At 45.8% G+C, this 19726-nt stretch overlaps 2 protein-coding genes across 3 annotated transcripts in view; one reads left to right on the plus strand and one right to left on the minus strand.

The window, feature by feature from the left end:
* LOC115468279 (E3 ubiquitin-protein ligase TRIM39-like) overlaps positions 1 to 19726 on the minus strand; it is a 1086936-nt gene that overhangs the window by 248765 nt on the left and 818445 nt on the right. The window lies entirely within an intron of this gene.
* LOC115468301 (putative olfactory receptor 52P1) lies at positions 13116 to 18684 on the plus strand. 2 transcript variants are annotated; one of them, XM_030199935.1, is made up of 2 exons: positions 13116 to 13139; positions 17734 to 18684. In XM_030199935.1, the coding sequence occupies exons 1-2, from the start codon at positions 13116 to 13118 to the stop codon at positions 18682 to 18684; spliced, it is 975 nt and encodes a 324-aa protein (XP_030055795.1). The 2 variants fall into 2 exon arrangements, with proteins under 2 accessions (XP_030055795.1, XP_030055794.1); XM_030199934.1 differs by lacking the exon at positions 13116 to 13139 and having other exon boundaries at positions 17722 to 18684.

Genomic DNA, 19726 nt, shown 5'->3' on the forward strand with positions numbered 1-19726 from the left:
CATTTTTTTAAAAACTCTGGCTAGCGCACGCTGGAAAAGTTCACATTCAGACTTAACCGGCCATAGGTTAGCACACAAAGAGGCCCTTTTACTAAGCTGCACTATTATTATTATTATTATCTGTTACATTTGTATCCCACATTGTCCCACCAATTTGCAGGCTCAATGTGGCTTACATAGTACAGTAGAGGCGTTCGCCATCTCCGGCAGGGAAACAAATAACAAAGAGTTATTGTGGTCGAAGAAGAATCGTGTGTTTTAGACAATTGGGGATTCGTAGCGAGGAGGAGTTATACAATGTCTGGGATAAACATAAAGGAATCCTGTGCAGAAGGAAGGGATCCTCAGGAGCGTAGCCTAGAATGGGTGGCAGAGCTGGTGGTTGGGAGACAGGGCTAGTGCTGGGCAGACTTTTACGGTCTGTGCCGGGGCTGGTGGTTGGGAGGCGGGGCTAGTGCTGGGCAGACTTATACGGTCTGTGCCGGGGCTGGTGGTTGGGAGGTGGGACTAGTGCTGGGCAGACTTATACGGTCTGTGCCAGAGCCGGTGGTTGGGAGGCGGGGTTGGTGGTTGGGAGGCGGGGATAGGGCTGGCCACACTTATACGGTCTGTGCACTGAAGAGGTGGGCGTACATTGTTTTCACAGCTTTTGGTAGTGCGTTTCACAGTTGTGTGCTGATGTAGGAGAAGCTGGAAGCATAAGTTGACTTGTATTTGATTCCTTTGCAGCTTGGGTAGTGGAGATTTAGGTATGCTCATGGTGATCTGATTGTATTTCTTGTTGGTAGGTCTATGAGGTCTGTCATGTACCCCAGGGCTTCTCCGTAGATAATTATTGTGGAACATGGTGCAGATTTTGAAAGCAATACGTTCTTTGAAGGGGCTTTTCCACGCACTGAGGCCACTTCTTAGCATGGCTGTACTTCCCATTTTATCAGTTAATGACCACACACAAAATGTCTTCATTAGTGGCTGTTAGTATGGAAGGGGGGAGGGGAATGGGACTTGATATACCGCCTTCCTGAGGTTTCTGCAATTACATTCAAAGCGGTTTACATATATTCAGGTACTTATTTTGTACCAGGGGCAATGGAGGGTTAAGTGACTTGCCCAGAGTCACAAGGAGCGGAAGTGGGAATCAAACCCGGTCCCCCAGGATCAAAGTCCACTGCACTAACCACTAGGCTACTCCTCCAGTAGCAACATTCCATGTAGAAGCCTGCCCTTGCAGATCAGCAATACAGCCATGCAGGCTTCTGTTTCTGTGAGTCTGACGTCCTCCACGTATGTGCAGAAACAGAAGCCTGCGCAGCCACATTGCTGATCTGCAAGGGCAGGCTTCTACATGGAATGTTGCTAGTGGAATAGCAACATTCCATGTAGAATCTCAAATAGTAGCAACAGAATCTCAATAGTAGCAACATTCCATCTAGAATCTCCAATAGTAGCAAAATTCCATCTAGAATCTCAAATAATAGCAACAGAATCTCAATAGTAGCAACATTCCATGTAGAATCTCAAATAGTAGCAAAAGAATCTCAATAGTAGTAACATTCCACGTAGAATCTCAAATAGTAGCAACAGAATCTCAATAGTAGCAACATTCCATGTAGAATCTCAAATAGTAGCAAAAGAATCTCAATAGTAGTAACATTCCACGTAGAATCTCAAATAGTAGCAACAGAATCTCAATAGTAGCAACATTCCATGTAGAATCTCAAATAGTAGCAACAGAACCTCAATAGTAGCAACATTCCATCTAGAATCTCCAATAGTAGCAAAATTCCATCTAGAATCTCAAATAATAGCAACAGAATCTCAATAGTAGCAACATTCCATGTAGAATCTCAAATAGTAGCAAAAGAATCTCAATAGTAGCAACATTCTATGTAGAATCTCCACTAGCAGCAACATTCCATGTTCCACTGCACTAACCACTAGGCTACTCCTCCACTCCACTGGAAGCATTTACAGACACCTATTTTCTACACTTATGTACATGCACATTGTTTTGCTTTTTAAACCCAAAGGTGAATCCTAAGGGTTGTTGAATAATTAGGTGTAAATTGTGCTTTTGACTTTACTTGTTTTGGACTGTTTTGGGTCCTGCTGATCTGTGCAGCTGCTGTCTGGAAGTTTGGAAGATGGAAATGAGAAGATAATCATTTTTGGATGTATTATGTATATGTAAGTTTTGGAATGTGCGTCTGCCAGAACTGGTTTTAGACATGGCTGGAGCCCACAAGAAAAACCTCATTCATTGGCCTTCAATCTCCAGAATTAGCAGTGGTAAATCTCCAGCTTTGAGATGGGCCACCTTGGCATCTCTGAACTCCTTTACCTTTGGTGGCAGTGATACTGAGCCCCGCCAGCCAAATAAATGGACTGCCGCTGCTCCCCGCTGTTTGTTTCTGGCTCTGAGCATCACGCCAGGACTCCACGCGGGCATGGCCTTTAGATTGTAAGCTCCTTTGAGCAGGGACTGTCCTTCTATGTTAAATTATACAGCGCTGTGTAACCCTAGTAGTGCTTTAGAAATGTCAAGTAGTAGTAGTAAGCATACCTTTGCTGGCAGGGAGGGAGAAAGAGAGGAATGCGCTGCCTCCCTAGTCCACCCTGGGCCTCCCCCCCCCCCCAAGAAATTGCAGGCTATGCCCAGAGAGAGAACCTGTTGTTAAAAATTTTCCAGCACACCACTGGTTAACATTCATAACAGTATACAGGCCATAGATGCCCCAGTGCTAGACGATATCCACACGACTAGTTAGTGGGTGTCTCCGAATGCAACCTTAAATAATGTGTCTTCAAGGATGCTTCAAATGTGGGAAAGGCGGGGCTAGTTCTGGGCAAGACTGAAAATGGCAGATACAAATCAAGGTAAGGTATACACAAGAAGTAGCACATATGAGTTTATCTTGTTGGGCAGACTAGATGGACCGTGCAGGTCTTTTTCTGCCGTCATGTACTATGTTACTATCCAGCTTATAATCGAACGAGAATAACGCCCAAGTTCCGACCTAAATCGGGAGATGGGCGTTCTTCTCACAAAAACAAATAAAGCGGTATAATCGAAAGCCGAACTTTGGACGCTTTCAACTGCACTCCGTCGCGGATGCGCACAAAGTTGACGGGGGCGTGTCGGAGGCGTGGTGAAGGCGGAACTGGGGCGTGGTTATCACCCGAACAGAGATGGGCGCCCTTCGCCGATAATGGATGCGTTTGTAGCTAGAATTTAGGGCACTTTTCCTGGACCCTGTTTTTTCACGAATAAGGCCCCAAAAAGTGACCTAAATGACCAGATGACCCCCAGAGGGAGTCGGGGATGACCTCCCCTGACTCCCCCAGTGGTCACTAACCCCCTCCCACCACAACAAATGATGTTTCACAACTTTTTACTTTCACCCTCAAATGTCATACCCACCTCCCTGGCAGCAGTATGCAGGTCCCTGGAGCAGTTGTTAGGGGGTGCAGTGGACTTCAGGCAGGTGGACCCAGGCCCATCCCCCCCCTACCTGTTACAATTGTGCTGCTTAATGCTACTAGTCGTCCAACCCCCCCAAACCCACTGTACCCACATGTAGGTGCCCCCCTTCATCCCTTAGGGCTATAGTACTGGTGTAGACTTGTGGGCAGTGGGTTTTGAGGGGGATTTGGGGGGCTCAACACCCAAGGGAAGGGTGCTATGCACCTGGGAGCTCTTTTACCTTTTTTTTTGTTTTTGTAAAAGTGCCCCCTAGGGTGCCCGGTTGGTGTCCTGGCATGTGAGGGGGACCAGTGCACTATGAATCCTGGCCCCTCCCACGAACAAATGCCTTGGATGTATTCGTTTTTGAGCTGGGCGATTTCATTTTCCATTATCGGTGAAAAGCAAAAACGCCCAGCTCACACCTTGGCGAATAAAACATGGGCGTCTATTTTGTTTTGAACATACGGTTCACTCCGCCCCTTCACGGACCCGTTCTCGGAGATAAACGCCCATGGAGATAGGCGTTTCTGTTCCATTATGCCCCTCTATGTAGCAATGGCGATAGCGAATTCCATAAAGATGGAGCAACACAATAAAAAGCATAATAAGAAAAAAAAGTCAGATCATCAAGATCCTACCTAAACCTACACTACCCAAATTGCAAAGGACTGAAATACAAAACAACTTATGCAGCCGGCTTCTCCTACAAAAACGCACAACTATGGAATGACCTCCCGAAAGCGGTGAAAACAATCCATGACCACCTGAACTTCAGGAAATCACTAAAAACCAACCTCTTCAAAAAGGCCTACCCCAACGACCCCACGTAACCCTCTTCACCTAGCAACACAGAATGACTATGATCGAACAGGACATCACGCGATCTTCATCCATTCCGACCCTCCACTTATACCTCATACGATCACTATACAACTTTGTATTTGTTATCCACCGACTGGGCAATCGCCTTTGACGGTACTATGTAAGCCATATTGAGCCTGCAAATAGGTGGGAAAATGTGGGGTACAAATGCAATAAATAAATAATGTATCAGTTCATACCTTATGCTATGAGTTTATCTTGTTGGGAAGCCTAGATGGGCAATACAGGTCTTTATCTGCCATCATCTACTATGTTACTATGGAGCTAATTTTCGAAAGAGAAAAACATCTAAAAAGTGGCACAAAGTATCATTTGGATATTTTTCTCAGCAAAACGTCCAAACTGGGCTGTGCCAAGGGTCTGTGGCGCCCCCCTGCAAGGGATCGGGTGGCGCGCCCCCCCCCCCATGAAGATGATCGCTGTCCTCTCTCCCCTGCACTACCGCTCCCATGTCCCAACTGCCCGCCCTCTTCTGCCCCCAACAAAATCTCTTTTAAATTTACCTCCGTCTGGCTGGCAAGGCAGCGAAGGCGCAGTGTCAGTGAAGGAGGTGGCGCTCCCGACGTCTCTACTAGTCTTCCCTTCGCTCAATGTCCCGCCTTCTTCTGACGTCAGTGAAGGAGGCGGCGCTCCCGACGTCTCTACTAGTCTTCCCTTCGCTCAATGTCCCGCCTTCTTCTGACGTCATTTCCTTGACGTCAGAAGAAGGCGGGACATTGAGCGAAGGGAAGACTAGTAGAGACGTCGGGAGCGCCGCCTCCTTCATTGACGCTGCGCCGTTCGCTGCCCTGCCAGCCGGACGGAGGTAAATTTAAAAGAGATTTTGTTGGGGGGAGAAGAGGGCGGGCAGTTGGGACATGGGAGCGGGAGGGCGAGGCAAGCATGGTGCGGCGGGGCACCCCCTGCCACGCTTACCTCGCTTACCGCGTTGGCACGGCCCTGCATCCAAATCGGTATTATCGAAACCCATTTTGCAGATATTAATCTACTATGCAGTTTGTCTGCAATGCATCCAGGTCTCAAGGGGGCATGTCAGGGGCGTGTTAAGGGTGGGATTTGGGCATTCCTAAAATCGGGACGTTTTTCAGCCATAATGAAACAAAACGAAAATGTCCAGGACTAAAATGTTTTGGTCTAGACCTGCTTTAATAATGACTAAGCCAGATGACCACCGAGGAATAAAGGAACGACCCCCCCCCCAACCACATACTTCCTCAGTGATCACTGATCCCTTCTCCCAAAGATGTGAATGAAACAGTACATACCAGCCTCTATGACAGCAGCAAGCGGGTCCCTGGAGTCGCCCAGTGGTCAGTGGTCAGTGCACTGTGAAGGGGATCAGGTCCATAATCTACTCTAACCATTACACTTGTGGTGGAATGTGTCAGCCCCCCACCCAAACACCCTCAAAACCTACTGTACCCACATATAGGTGACACTTGCAGACATAAGGGCTATTGTAGTAGAGTAAGTTTTTGGTGGGTTTTGGAGGGCTCACCATACAATATAAGAGAGTAACGGTGAGATATGTACCTGAGACTTTTTTTTTTTTACTTTATTTATTTATTAATTTATAAAAATTTTCACCAAGTACAATACTTGAATACAGAGGAGCCAACTTTTCAAAATTATTGGGGGTGCTAAGCCCAATGGAAATAACTCCTCCCTGAACACATACAAGGAATATTACTACTACTACTACTTAACATTTCTAGAGCGCTACTAGGGTTACGCAGCGCTGTACAAATCAACAAAGAAGGCCGGTCCCTGCTCAGAGGAGCTTACAATCTAAAGGACGAAATGTCAAGTTGATGCAGTCTAGATTTCTTGAGTAGAGGTGTGGTGGTTAGGTGCCGAAGGCGACATTAAAGAGGTGGGCTTTGAGCAATGATTTGAAGATGGGCAGGGAGGGGGCCTGGCGTATGGGCTCAGGGAGTTTGTTCCACACATGGGGTGAGGCGTATTTACATACGTTTTACAGCTTCCATGTCTTGTTCAACTATAAATGAAACTAACAAAGTCATTCTTCCTGAATCCTCAGTTATGGATGATTCTAGAATTTCCGTTAAATTAAGATCATATTTCTCTTGTTCTTTTTGTAAAGATCGTTGCAGTATAACGTCCGCGGTTTTCTCCCTCTTGGATCTTTTTAGTTGGAATATACACATATTCGGTTCATTGGGGGAATAAGATCTGAAAAATAGTTCAAAACTTCTATCACATATTTTTTAAACGCTTCAAGAGGAGTAGACCCCAGACTTCTGGGAAAGTTTAAGATTCAGTCTACGATTATAATTTTCGATTTGTTCAATTTTTGTGCTAATCAAATTTTTATCTTTTATCGTCTCCAAAGAAAAATCTTGTAACTTTTTCACTTCTTCTTTTCTTTCAGACATTTGGTTAGCGGAGTCTGTTTTAGTTTTTTCAAACGATTTAGAAAGTGTATCAACCGTAGTTACCAGCGTAGAAATCTCTTGAATAGAATTAGTCAGTTTAATGTCAAGATTTTGGAGAGCTTGCCAGATGCTTTCCAAAGTAACCGGCTCCGGTTTAGATGACAAAGATCTATCCAATAGCTGGGGATTCAAAGGCCCCAGACCTCTGTAAGCCTTCCCATCAACAAAGCCTCTTACCTGAGGCCGTTCTTCGCCGTCTTCCGATTCCGACGACCTCAGCTGGGACAAGAAAGCTGCGGGCGGAGGCGATGGATTGATATCCGGGGGGTGAGAGTGTAACATCTAGCCCCTGGTCACAGGGGTCTCCTCCTCCTGGGACAGCGGGGTTCCTCCCAGATTTCTGATCAGGCGTTTTCACCACGAACCTCTCTATGGTCAGCTGCGATGGTGAAGAGGTTCTGGCTGCCAAGGCTTCAGCCTGAATCAGACCTTTTCTTTTAGTATGGGGCATAATTGTTATCGAAGAATCAGTTCGTTTTAGCTGAACACGAGAGAGCTCAAGCGTGTTCAGTGCGTCACCTGAGACTTTTTAATGCAAAGTGCACTGCAGTGCCCCTTAGGTGCCCCATTGCTCTCCTGGGATGTCTGTGTGGCCAGTCTACTAAGAATGTTGGCTCCTTCTACATCCCAATGGCTTGATTTTGTACATTTTTCACTTGGACTTATTATTTTTTTTTTTTTAATGGACCAAAAAGATAAATGCACAGAGCACAAAAACATCTAGCAAATAGCTATATTCGAGGAAAAAAAAGAAAAAGAAAGGAAAGACCTTTTGCTGTTTTGAAAAATGGCTATATTCCCCACTTGAATTTTGGACATTTTAAGTAAAACATCTTAAGTAGAGGAGTGTGGTAGCCGTGTTAGTCCACTCTTAAGGTTATCAATAGAAATCAAACAAAATAAAACATGGAAAAGAAAATAAGATGATACCTTTTTTATTGGACATAATACATTTCTTGATTAGCTTTCGAAGGTTGCCCTTCTTCCTCAGATCGGAAATAAGCAAATGTGCTAGCTGACAGTGTATATAAGTGAAAACATTCAAGCATTACTATGACAGTAAAATAGATACCATTGGAGATTCTACATGGAATGTTGCTACTATTGGACATTCTACATGGAATGTTGCTATTCCATTAGCAACATTCCTGCGCAGGCTTCTGTTTCTGTGAGTCACTTAACCCTCCATTGCCCCATGTAAGCCGCATTGAGCCTGCCATGAGTGGGAAAGCGCAGGGTACAAATGTAACAAAAATAAAATAGATACTATTGGAGATTCTACATGGAATGTTGCTACTATTGGAGATTCTACATGGAATGTTGCTATTCCACTAGCAACATTCCATGTAGAAGGCTGCGCAGGCTTCTGTTTCTGTGAGTCACTTAACCCTCCATTGCCCCATGTAAGCCGCATTGAGCCTGCCATGAGTGGGAAAGCGCAGGGTACAAATGTAACAAAAATAAAATAGATACTATTGGAGATTCTACATGGAATGTTGCTACTATTGGAGATTCTACATGGAATGTTGCTATTCCACTAGCAACATTCCATGTAGAAGGCTGCGCAGGCTTCTGTTTCTGTGAGTCACTTAACCCTCCATTGCCCCATGTAAGCCGCATTGAGCCTGCCATGAGTGGGAAAGCGCAGGGTACAAATGTAACAAAAATAAAATAGATACTATTGGAGATTGGAGATTCTACATGGAATGTTGCTATTCCACTAGCAACATTCCATGTAGAAGGCTGCGCAGGCTTCTGTTTCTGTGAGTCTGACGTCCTGCACGTACGTGCAGGACGTCAGACTCACAGAAGCAGAAGCCTGCGCGGCCACATTGGTGATCTACAAGGGCCGACTTCTACATGGAATGTTGCTAGTGCAATAGCAACAGTCCATGTAGAATCTATAGAAATCAAACAAAATAAAACATGGAAAAGAAAATAAGATGATACCTTTTTTATTGGACATAACTTAATACATTTCTTGATTAGCTTTCGAAGGTTGCCCTTCTTCCTCAGATCTGTTGATCACCCTCCCCTCACCTATCCACACCCATCCTGTTAGAATATCAATGATATGCTTTGATGTCCCCATGCATACCTCCTACCCACCCCCTCCTCCCACCCTGTCAGACTGTCAAAGTAATGCTTTGATGTTTCTCTCATATATACTATCTGCTACCACATTTGCTTATTTCCGATCTGAGGAAGAAGGGCAACCTTCGAAAGCTAATCAAGAAATGTATTAAGTTATGTTCAATAAAAAAGGTATCATCTTATTTTCTTTTCCATGTTTTATTTTGTTTGATTTCTATTGATAAGTAAAACATCCAAACTCGGACTTAGAGGTCATATTGAAAAGGCCCCTCCGCATATGTCACTATCGTTACATGTGCTGTCACTGATCCCGATATTCAATGCCAGCAACCAGATTCGATCTAGCTCTGAATCTGAGGGTCTCATTTGGTCTGTGATGGTCAGTGTTTAAAATAACGCTGACTGCCGTGGGCTGAATATCTAACCCTATGTTTCTCTGTTTCATTTTCAGTACACGGCATGTTCATTCGCATCAGGAATCCGGAGGTAACACTTTATAATCCTTGTGGACTGACTTGTAGAACCCTTGGAAGGCAAACAAGGCTAAATCGCCTATAGAGGGAGTCCAGTAGACCAACCCAATGACATTAATTAGTCAGGTCTAAATAAACCACTGAGGATTCTGGCAAGGTGTGATACAGCAGGGATTTAAGTCCATGGCCTCATAAAGTCCAGATGAGTTAGTCACACTGGCATATGACTCACATGAAACAATATTCAGAACTGTCCTTCCGGTCATAGGAAGAGTGACCCTGTTAGATGAGATTTGGTGAGTTCCATAATGGTACTTGACGTTGTGTGTTCCTAAAATGTAGACATTTGCACTGTGTGTGTTTGATGTGTAACCTGTTTAGTTGCCCAGGGATTTTCAGCTCTGTAGTATCTACTGTAAATTCTAGCTGCCTGATTTTTTTTCCATTTCATGGGTTACTGCTCCGTTTTTTAGACTGGGCAGAATGAGTGAGATATGAGGTCATTATTCTTCTCATTTATACCTTCAGAAAATCTAGTGGTAATTGCCTGTTAATGCCAGGAGCAAGGAAGCATGATTGAAGCTTTGCCAGTTAAATTTTCTCCCTGTAGTGACTGAGGGGCATTAAAACGATGAATCTGGTTAACGAGCTCAAGCAGTAACAGTCCTGAGCTCTGTGGAGGAGTAGCCTAGTGGTTAGTGCAGCGGACTCTGATCCTGGGGAACTGGGTTCGGTTCCCACTGAAGCTGCTTGTGACTCTGGGCAAGTCACTTAACCCTCCATTGCCCCTGGTACAAAATAAGTACCTAAATATATGTAAACTGCTTTGATTGTAGTTGCAAAAACCTTAGAAAGGTGGTATATCAAGTCCCAGTTCCCTTTCCCTATTTGAGATTCTATATGGAATGTTGCTACTATTTGAGATTCTGTTGCTACTATTTGAGATTCTCTATGGAATGTAGCTTCTATTTGAGATTCTACATTGAATGTTGCTACTATTGGAGATTCTACATGGAATGTTGCTACTATTGAGATTCTGTTGCTACTATTTGAGATTTTCTATGGAATGTAGCTACTATTGGAGATTCTAGATGGAATGTTGCTACTATTGAGATTCTACATGGAATGTTACTACTATTGAGATTCTGTTGCTTCTATTTGAGATTCTACATGGAATGTTGCTAGTGGAGGAGTAGCCTAGTGGTTAGTGCAGTGGACTCTGACTCTGATTCTGGGGAACTGGGTTTGATTCCCACTGCAGCTCCTTGTGACTGTGGGCAAGTCACTTAACCCTCCATTGCCCCTGGTACAAAATAAGTACCTGAGTATATGTAAACTGCTTTTGAATGTAGTTGCAAAAACCTCAGAAAGGTGGTATATCAAGTCCCATTTCCCCCTTTATGCAGCCCCAAAGATAGGAAAAGCAACTGCTTAAGGCAGTGGTTCCCAAACCTGGTCCTGGAGACACTCCTGCCAGTCAGGTTTTCAAGATATCCACAATGAATGTTCATGGGAGAGATTTGCATGTGGTGGAGACAATGCATGTAAATCTCTCTCATGAATATTCATTGTGGATATCCTGAAAACCAGAGTAGCTGGGATGCCTCCAGGACCAGGTTTGGGAACCTCTGGTCTAAGGGATTTTCATAAATGCAAAGACTTTTACCTGTGTGAATCAGCAGTTTGAAACTTTCTCACCCTGTGTGCGGGTAAAGGTTCCACAGTGCCTTCACCTTTACCTGTGTTTTGGGGAGGAGATCCCAGGGACGGGGTTTAGGCTGAAATTTCAACATCCTTCAAGAGCACCCACAAAAAAAGAAGGTGCAAAGTAGATGTGGTTTATTATTTGGCAATTAAAAATGAAAACTAAAAAGGACACTCAGTATTACTTTGAACATAGGAGCCAACTTTTCAAAATTAATGGGGGTGCTAAGCCCAATGGAAATAAACTTTCCCTGGCCAGATACAAGGAATTTTCTCAATATTGGGAGTGCTCAAGCACCCACAGCACCGGCTCCAATGACTTTGAAAATCATGTTTATTTTTAAATTTAATTTCTTATATATACAAGTTCAAAAGCTACTGAGGCAGTGCACATCCAGGTACAGAGGAGAAATTAGCAGATGGCCATTAATGAAAAGGATAGAAAATGCAGCCAGTTTACCACTGCATTGCAAGTGGCCGCAGCACACAGGAAACCCACATGCTGTGTTATTAACCGACTTGGCGAACGCCTTTGACGGTACTATGTAAGCCACATTGAGCCTGCAAATAGGTGGGAAAATGTGGGGTACAAATGTAACAAATAATAATATGTACACGCAGAAACATAAGTACATAAGTAGTGCCATACTGGGAAAGACCAAAGGTCCATCTAGCCCAGCATCCTGTCACCGACAGTGGCCAATCCAGGTCAAGGGCACCTGGCACGCTCCCCAAACGTAAAAACATTCCAGACAAGTTATACCTAAAAATGCGGAATTTTTCCAAGTCCATTTAATAGCAGTCTATGGACTTGTCCTTTAGGAATCTATCTAACCCCTTTTTAAACTCCGTCAAGCTAACCGCCCGTACCACGTTCTCCGGCAACGAATTCCAGAGTCTAATTACACGTTGGGTGAAGAAAAATTTTCTCCGATTCGTTTTAAATTTACCACACTGTAGCTTCAACTCATGCCCTCTAGTCCTAGTATTTTTGGATAGCGTGAACAGTCGCTTCACATCCACCCGATCCATTCCACTCATTATTTTATACACTTCTATCATATCTCCCCTCAGCCGTCTCTTCTCCAAGCTAAAAAGCCCTAGCCTTCTCAGCCTCTCTTCATAGGAAAGTCGTCCCATCCCCACTATCATTTTCGTCGCCCTTTGCTGTACCTTTTCCAATTCTACTATATCTTTTTTGAGATACGGAGACCAGTACTGAACACAATACTCCAGGTGCGGTCGCACCATGGAGCGATACAACGGCATTATAACATCCGCACACCTGGACTCCATACCCTTCCTAATAACACCCAACATTCTATTCGCTTTCCTAGCCGCAGCAGCACACTGAGCAGAAGGTTTCAGCGTATCATCGACGACGACACCCAGATCCCTTTCTTGATCCGTAACTCCTAACGGGTGTAAGTACCATTATTCTAAACATGAACCTGCATAATGGGCAGACAAACATTTTTCCCAAGTTTTTATGCTCACCTGTGGATCTAGAATTAGCTTCAGCTCCTTTACAGTACCCAGCTGTGAATTTGTATCTCTGGACTTGTAGGTGACTTCTGTATCATCTTTGCAACCCAAACTGAAGTTGACAGAGCATTTTATTCATCTGTTTATTTATTGGGATTTATTAACCTGATCCCTGAGGCAGACTGTCCTCCACTGAAACATGCCCTGTGTTGGGTCTTTCATTTTGGGTGTTTTGCCAATAAAATATTGGTTATTTTATGCCTGGCTGCTGGAAGTTCATTGGTCAGTCCCTATTATCTGTTCTCGGTGTCCTTCAGTGCATTTTGTTTTCTGGCAAAAAAGGTGCTGGTACTCAAATGCCAGGTCACCCTTCAGGGGTGGGGTGATCACTGAAGGACCCACCCCCACAATAGCCAGGCCCCCTGTAACCAGTCACAGAATCTATGGCAAGGCAGAACTGGTGTGTAGAGCCTGAGCTCTTTCATTAAAACTTGGAGACCTTCTGTCAATTTTAGCAGACCACAGGTAATCAATAGAAATAGAATAAAATAAAACATGGAAAAGAAAATAAGATCAGTGGTGTAGCAGGGGGGGGCTGCCACCCGGGGTGGGGCGGTTCGCCGTTGCACCCCCCCCCCCCCCGGGTGCAGCACGATGACATCCCCCCCCCTCGGCGCATCGACACCCCCTCCTCCGACCAGCTCCCGCACCCTACCTTTAAAAAGAATGTCGGAATCCGAGGTGAGGCGCAGCCCCTCGCGCCTGCCCTGCACGTAAAAGAAATGTGGACCATCGGGCCTTCTCTCGCTCCGTCTGTCCCGCCCTTGCGGAAATAGGAAGTTGCGTCAGCAGAGGGCGGGACAGACAGAGCAAGGGAAGGCCCGACGGTCCACATTTCTTTTACGTGCAGGGCAGGCGCGAGGCGCTGCGCCTCGCCTCAGATTCCGACATTCTTTTTAAAGGTAGGGTGCGGGAGCTGGTCGGGGGTTGTCGATGCGCCGAGGGGGGGGAGCTGGCAGGGAGCACCCCCCCCTGAGCTGACACCCGGGGCGGACCGCCCCTCCCGCCCCCCCTTGCTACGCCACTGAATAAGACGATACCGTTTTTATTGGACTGGCTTAATACATTTTTTTGATTAGCTTTCAAAGGCAGCCCTTCTTCTTCAGATAAGCCAATGTTGATAGATGATAGTATATATGAGTGAAACATCAAACCATTTCAGTGACAGTCTAACAGGATGAGGGACATGGAGGGCCGGGTGGATGAGGGACAACAGAAAAGGTGCTGGTACTCAGTCCCCTCAAGTACCCCCCCTCAAAAAAAGCCCACCCCAACTCCTCCCCCCCCCGCTCCACCAGCGTTCTCCTTTCAATCCCTGGTGGTCCGTGGTGACAACCCCCCTCCCGGCCCCCCTACCTTTCGTTGGAGGAGGGATGCAGCCTGCCTCCCTCCTCTTCCAGTCGACACCGCTGCAAAATGGCGGCGCCCAGCCCTGCCCATTGCATCCTGGGATGCGCTGGGTGGGGCTACAGACCATGTAAGGGAATCGGTGTCGACTGCAGTGGTGTTGACTGGAGCGGTGTCGACTGGAAGAGGAGGGAGGCAGGCTGCGTCCCTCCTCCAACGAAAGGTAGGGGGGCCGGGAGGGGGGTTGTCACCACGGACCACCAGGGATTGAAAGGAGAACGCTGGGGGGGGGAGGAGTTGGGGTGGGCTGGAGGTCCCCCCCCCCCCCGTTGCTGAGTGGGTAAGCGTTTGGCCGGAGTCGGCCACTTCACAATTTCTGGGGGTTTGGGGGGGCTGGAGACCCACCGTACCTCCAGCCCCCCCCGTCGCTGGGTGGGAGGGTGGGAGAGCGTTTGGCCGGAGGTGGCCACTTCACAATTTCTGGGAGTTTGGGGGGGGGTGGGATCGTCAGGGGGACCAGAGGTCCACCGGACCTCCAGCCCCCTTTTGGCGTTTGCTTTGGGGGGGAACAGGGGCCTGCCAGCATGCAACTACATGCTGGACAGGGCTCACCATTCCTCCCCAATGATCCGCAAAGTCTAACGCCAGCCCAGAGCTGGCGTTGATTTTGCCACGGCCAGCGACCCAATCTTTGGCGCGCTGGTCGCTGATCATTGGGGATGAATGCGTTAAGCGCTGATTAGCATGCATTTGCATGCTACTTGCGCTAAGAGCCCTCGAGTGCGTTGTTTCAGGTGCTCGAGGGCTCTGATCATGGGTCGGCAGCAAACTCCGGTGCTAGTATGGCGTTAACAACCTCTTGCGCCGGAGTTTGCTTTTGATCATGAGGGCCTTAATCCTCCATTGCCCCAGGTACAAATAAGTACCTGTATATAATATGTAAACCACTTTGAAAGTAGTTGGAAAAATCATAGAAAGGCAGTCTATAAGTCCCATTCCCACATGGGCTTCCTTATGTGATAATTTTTCACATCCTTGTAATCACTGCACACATAAGTATCCATTAGGTAAACAACATGTCTTGGCATAGTGTTAAAATCCAAACAAATTCAATATATACTGTAGCAGTGCTAGAGACAAAAAGGGGCATTTTTGAGATGACGTCTAAGTGCAACTTTGCAGTGGTGTACCATTGGGGGGCGGTCCGCACTGGGTGCACGCCGCTGGGAGGGGGGTGCCACGCGCCTGTTGGCTCCAAGTCCGCTCGTTCTCTCCCTGCTGTTCCCTCTGCGCGGAACAGGTTACTTCCTGTTCCGGGACAGAGGGAGCAGCAGGGAGGGAAAGAGCGGACTCGGAGCTAAAAGGCGCGCGGCACCCCCCTAGCAGGTAAAAATGCACCCGGGGGGGGGGGGTTGAGCTGCACCCGGGGGGGGGGCGCATCAGCGATCCACCCCGGGTGTCAGCCAGGCTAGGAACGCCACCGCAACTTTGGACGTTTTGCTAAAAATGTCCAAATTTCAAGTGGGGAAAGTAGCCATTTTCAAAACAGAAAAATGCCTATTTGTCAGATGTTTTTGGTCCATTTTTAGAAAATCCAAGTGAAAAACACATAAAATCAAGCCCTTGGCATGTAGGAGGAGCCAGTATTCTTAGTAGACTGGCCACACAGACGTCCGAGGAGAGCAATGGGGCACCTTAGGGGGCAGGGCAGTGGACTTCAAACAAATGCGCCCAAGCACAAATTTCACTGTTGCTCCTTTATCTTGTCTGCTGAGCCCCCGAAAACCCACTACCCCCAACGATACACCATTACAATAGCCCTTCTGGGTGAAGGGGGCACCTAAATGTGGGTACAATGGGTTTCTGGTGGGTTTTGGAGGGCTACCAGTGCAAGTGTAACAGGTGGGGAGGTATGGGCCTAGGTCCACCTGTCTGCAGTGCACTGCACCCACCACTAGACTGGCATAGAGGCTGGTAAGTAATGTTTTTAATCATAATTTGTTGGGTGGGAAGGGATCAGTGACCACTGCAGGGGCATAGCCAGACACCCAATTTTGGGTGGGCCTAGGCCCAAGATGGGTGGGCAGAAGAACTCTGCCTTGTCTTACAAGTAATTTGGTCTCTCTCTCTCTCTCTCTCTCTCTCTCTCGCCTGCATGCCATATGGTCTCTCAAACATCCCCCTCCCCCGCATACGTTTTAAATAGCAGATTTTCACTGGCAACGAGCAGCAACTAATACACACTGCTCATGTTGGCCCCACAGCCTTCCCTCTGATATAACTTCCTGTTTCTGCATAAGCAGGAATACATCAGAGGGAAGGCTGCAGGGCTGGTGTGAACAGTATGTATCAGTCGCTGCTTGTAGCAGGCAAAGATCTGATATTTAAAAGGTATGCAGGAGGGACAGTTAGGTGTTTTCGGCTGCTGGGGCTTGGGAATCCCTGCCAGCCACATTAGAGATGTGCTGCTACTGGGTGGGTCTGAACCCAAAGTGGATGGGCCTGGGCCCACCCGGGCCCACCCTTGGCTACGCCACTGGACCACTGGGGGAGTAAGGGGAGGTAATCCCTGATTCCCTGGTCATTTAGGGCACTTTGTTTTTAGGGCTTTCTTGTTAATAAAAACAGGTCTAGACCAAAATGTCCAACTTATAACCCTGGATGTTTTTGTTTTGCTCCATTACGGCAGAAAAATGTCCCAAGTGTTAGGAACGCCCAGATCCCACCCTTAACACGTCCCTGACATGCCTCCCTTGTGATTTGAATGCATTTCCGATGGACTTCATAGAAAAATGTCTAAAAATTAGAAAATAGAAAAATGTCTAAAAAAAAAGTTCAAATTGGTATTTTCAAAAATTGGTTTTGAAAATACCAATTTGAACTTTTTTTTTTTGTGAGAAAAACGTCCAAATGCAGATTTCTGCCACTTTTTGGACATTTTTTTCTCTTTTGAAAATGGGCCCCTCATCTTTTGCAGGGTCCCACTACGGACCATGTTTCGCCAACTGCTGCATCAGGGAGACTAAAACTTCAATTGCAAAAATTAAATTTCAGCATTCTTCAATAGCTTTAAGGTGCCAGTCTCTCTCTCTCTCTCTCGCAATCCTGTGTAACCGAATGACAGACCCCTTTGTACAATAGGCTTAAAGTAAGCACCTTCTCCTAACTTTGACCTTGGTATCTTGTTGTAAAATTAGGCCCAAACTCCCCTTGATTCCATAAAGGTTGCCAAAAATTGCAAGCATACATTTAGGCATGGTTCTGATTTGCTTGTGCAAATTAGTTGAACAACAAGTCAATTAGTGCCAATAATTGGCTTTTGAACACGCAATTACTTGCAATTACATACGTATCACAGAATCTGCACCTAAAATTTACGTCTGGCCTGAAAAAGGGGGCATGGAAATGGCCTTTCAGGGTGGAATGAGGATGTGGTTTTGAGTTACGTGCGTAATTACAGAATAAGGGTGTTCCATGCGTAAATTTAGGTGCAGGCATTTGAACCACATTTTCATTGGTACAAATGGTCACACCTAAATTTATGCATGACCATAACACTTAAGTGTTATTCTATAAACCGCACCGAACTTTAGACGTGGCTTATAGAATACCGCTTAAGTGAGGCGTTTTCAGCGCTGATTTGTTTAGGTCCCATTTACTGAATCTAACTGAAACGGTGTATATTTTCACCTATTAATCTTACATTTATTTTTACTGTTTATAGGAACCGAATAATTGTCTGACAGCAGATAGCATGCCAGTTGAGAATCTCAGCCCATCCTCTTTTAATAGCTCTAGCATCAATCCTTCAGCGTTCATCTTGATCGGCATTCCGGGGCTGCAAGAAATACATTTATGGATTTCGATACCTCTGTGCTCAATGTACATCTTAACTCTTGCAGGAAACTGTACCATTCTTTTCATTATAACAAGAGAGGAAAACTTACACAAACCCATGTACCTTTTTCTTTCAATGTTATCAATCATTGACTTGATCGCGTCATCTTCCACTATGCCGAAGATTCTGTGTCTCTTCTGGTTTAATTCCCGAGAAATCAATTTTGATGCCTGCCTGGTTCAGATGTTTTTTATTCATTCTTTCTCAATCATGGAGTCAACAGTTTTGTTGGCCATGGCTTTTGATCGCTATATTGCCATTTGTAATCCACTTAGATACAAGACTTTGCTAACCAACTCTAGAATAGCAAAGATTGGTGTGATAGCTATAATCAGAGGAACTGTTTTAATGACACCATGTCCCTTTCTTATAAAGAAACTCTCTTTCTGCAGAACCAATGTTATTTCTCACACCTATTGTGAGCATATGGCCATAGTTAAGATCGCATGCACCGACACAACAATCAACAGAGTGTATGGATTATTTGTCGCTCTTGTGGTGATTGGATTAGATGTGTTATTTATTGCCTTGTCGTACATCATGATTGTCAGGGCTGTCTTAAGACTTTCTTCCAATGATGCACGTGTCAAAGCCTTTGGCACCTGTGGCTCCCACATTTGTGTAATCCTCATTTCCTATGTGCCTGCTCTTTTCTCCTTTTTCACTCACAGGTTTGGCCACAATATCGCTCCTCAGGTTCACATTATTCTAGCTAACATCTACCTCTTCATTCCACCCATGGTTAATCCCATTGTTTATGGGGTAAAAACCAAGGAGATTCGTCACAGGGTGCTCAGAATTGTCTATCAGAAACGATGAGGTTTGAGTTGGGTTTACGATACAGCAGCAACAAGAGTTCATTGAAAACAAGTTGGATTATTGAGTGAAGGAACAGTTATCTATCTATCTATCTATCTATCTATCTATCTATCTATCTATCTGTCTCCTGCTCCTATTGGGACTCCATGACAATTGGAACCAGTGCTGGGATTCTGGCCTCATGACCTTTCATTTGCAATGCAGTTGTATCAGTGATCCTTGGTCAGCAACCATGAACCAGAGCTCCTTCTAAAATCCTGCACTATGAGACTGGAATATGGTCACTAAGTGGTCCTTTTACAAAGTCACGGTAAAAAGTGGCCTGTGGTAGTGTAGGCACGGGTTTTTGGCGCATTCAGAATTATTTTTCAGCGCACCTACAAAAAATGTCTTTTTAAAATTTTTGCCGAAAATGGACGTGCGACAAAATCAAAATTGCTGTGTGTCCATTTTGGATCTCAGACCTTACCGCCAGCCATAGACCTAGCGGTAAAGAATTTGGGTGGTAATGACCTACGCATGTCAGATGCCACTTGGCGTGCGTCTGCTACCTGTGTCCGACGCACGTAGTGGACGGGCATAAAAAATGAAATTACCACAAGAGTCACGCAGTAGTCAGGTGGTAAGTCCATTTTGGCACACATTGGGTGCGCGTAGACGCTTACGTGGCTTACTAAAAGGGGCCCTGAGTGTCACTCTTGAGTGGGACTTCAGCACCCTCCCCCCTTCCCATGTGTTGTGATCTCTGTCTCTATAACATCCCAGCCCCAGCTGATCTGGGAAAATGAAAGACCCAACTCAGGGGATCAGACCACAGTAGGTGAACTACCACTGTGCCATTGGCCAGCCTAGGGTTTTTGGAGAAAAACATGAATTAGCACAACATCACTTGCTAAGACAGAAATAAAGTCTGTTAACTTCAGTATAATATCAAGTTGCATTAGTACATAAGTACATAAGTGTTGCCATACTGGGAAAGGCCAAAGGTCCATCGAGCCCAGCATCCTGTTTCCAACAGTGGCCAATCCCATTGGAGCCGACT

Source organism: Microcaecilia unicolor, chromosome 4 (genome assembly GCF_901765095.1).
Source record: "Microcaecilia unicolor chromosome 4, aMicUni1.1, whole genome shotgun sequence".
Lineage (NCBI taxonomy): Eukaryota > Metazoa > Chordata > Amphibia > Gymnophiona > Siphonopidae > Microcaecilia > Microcaecilia unicolor.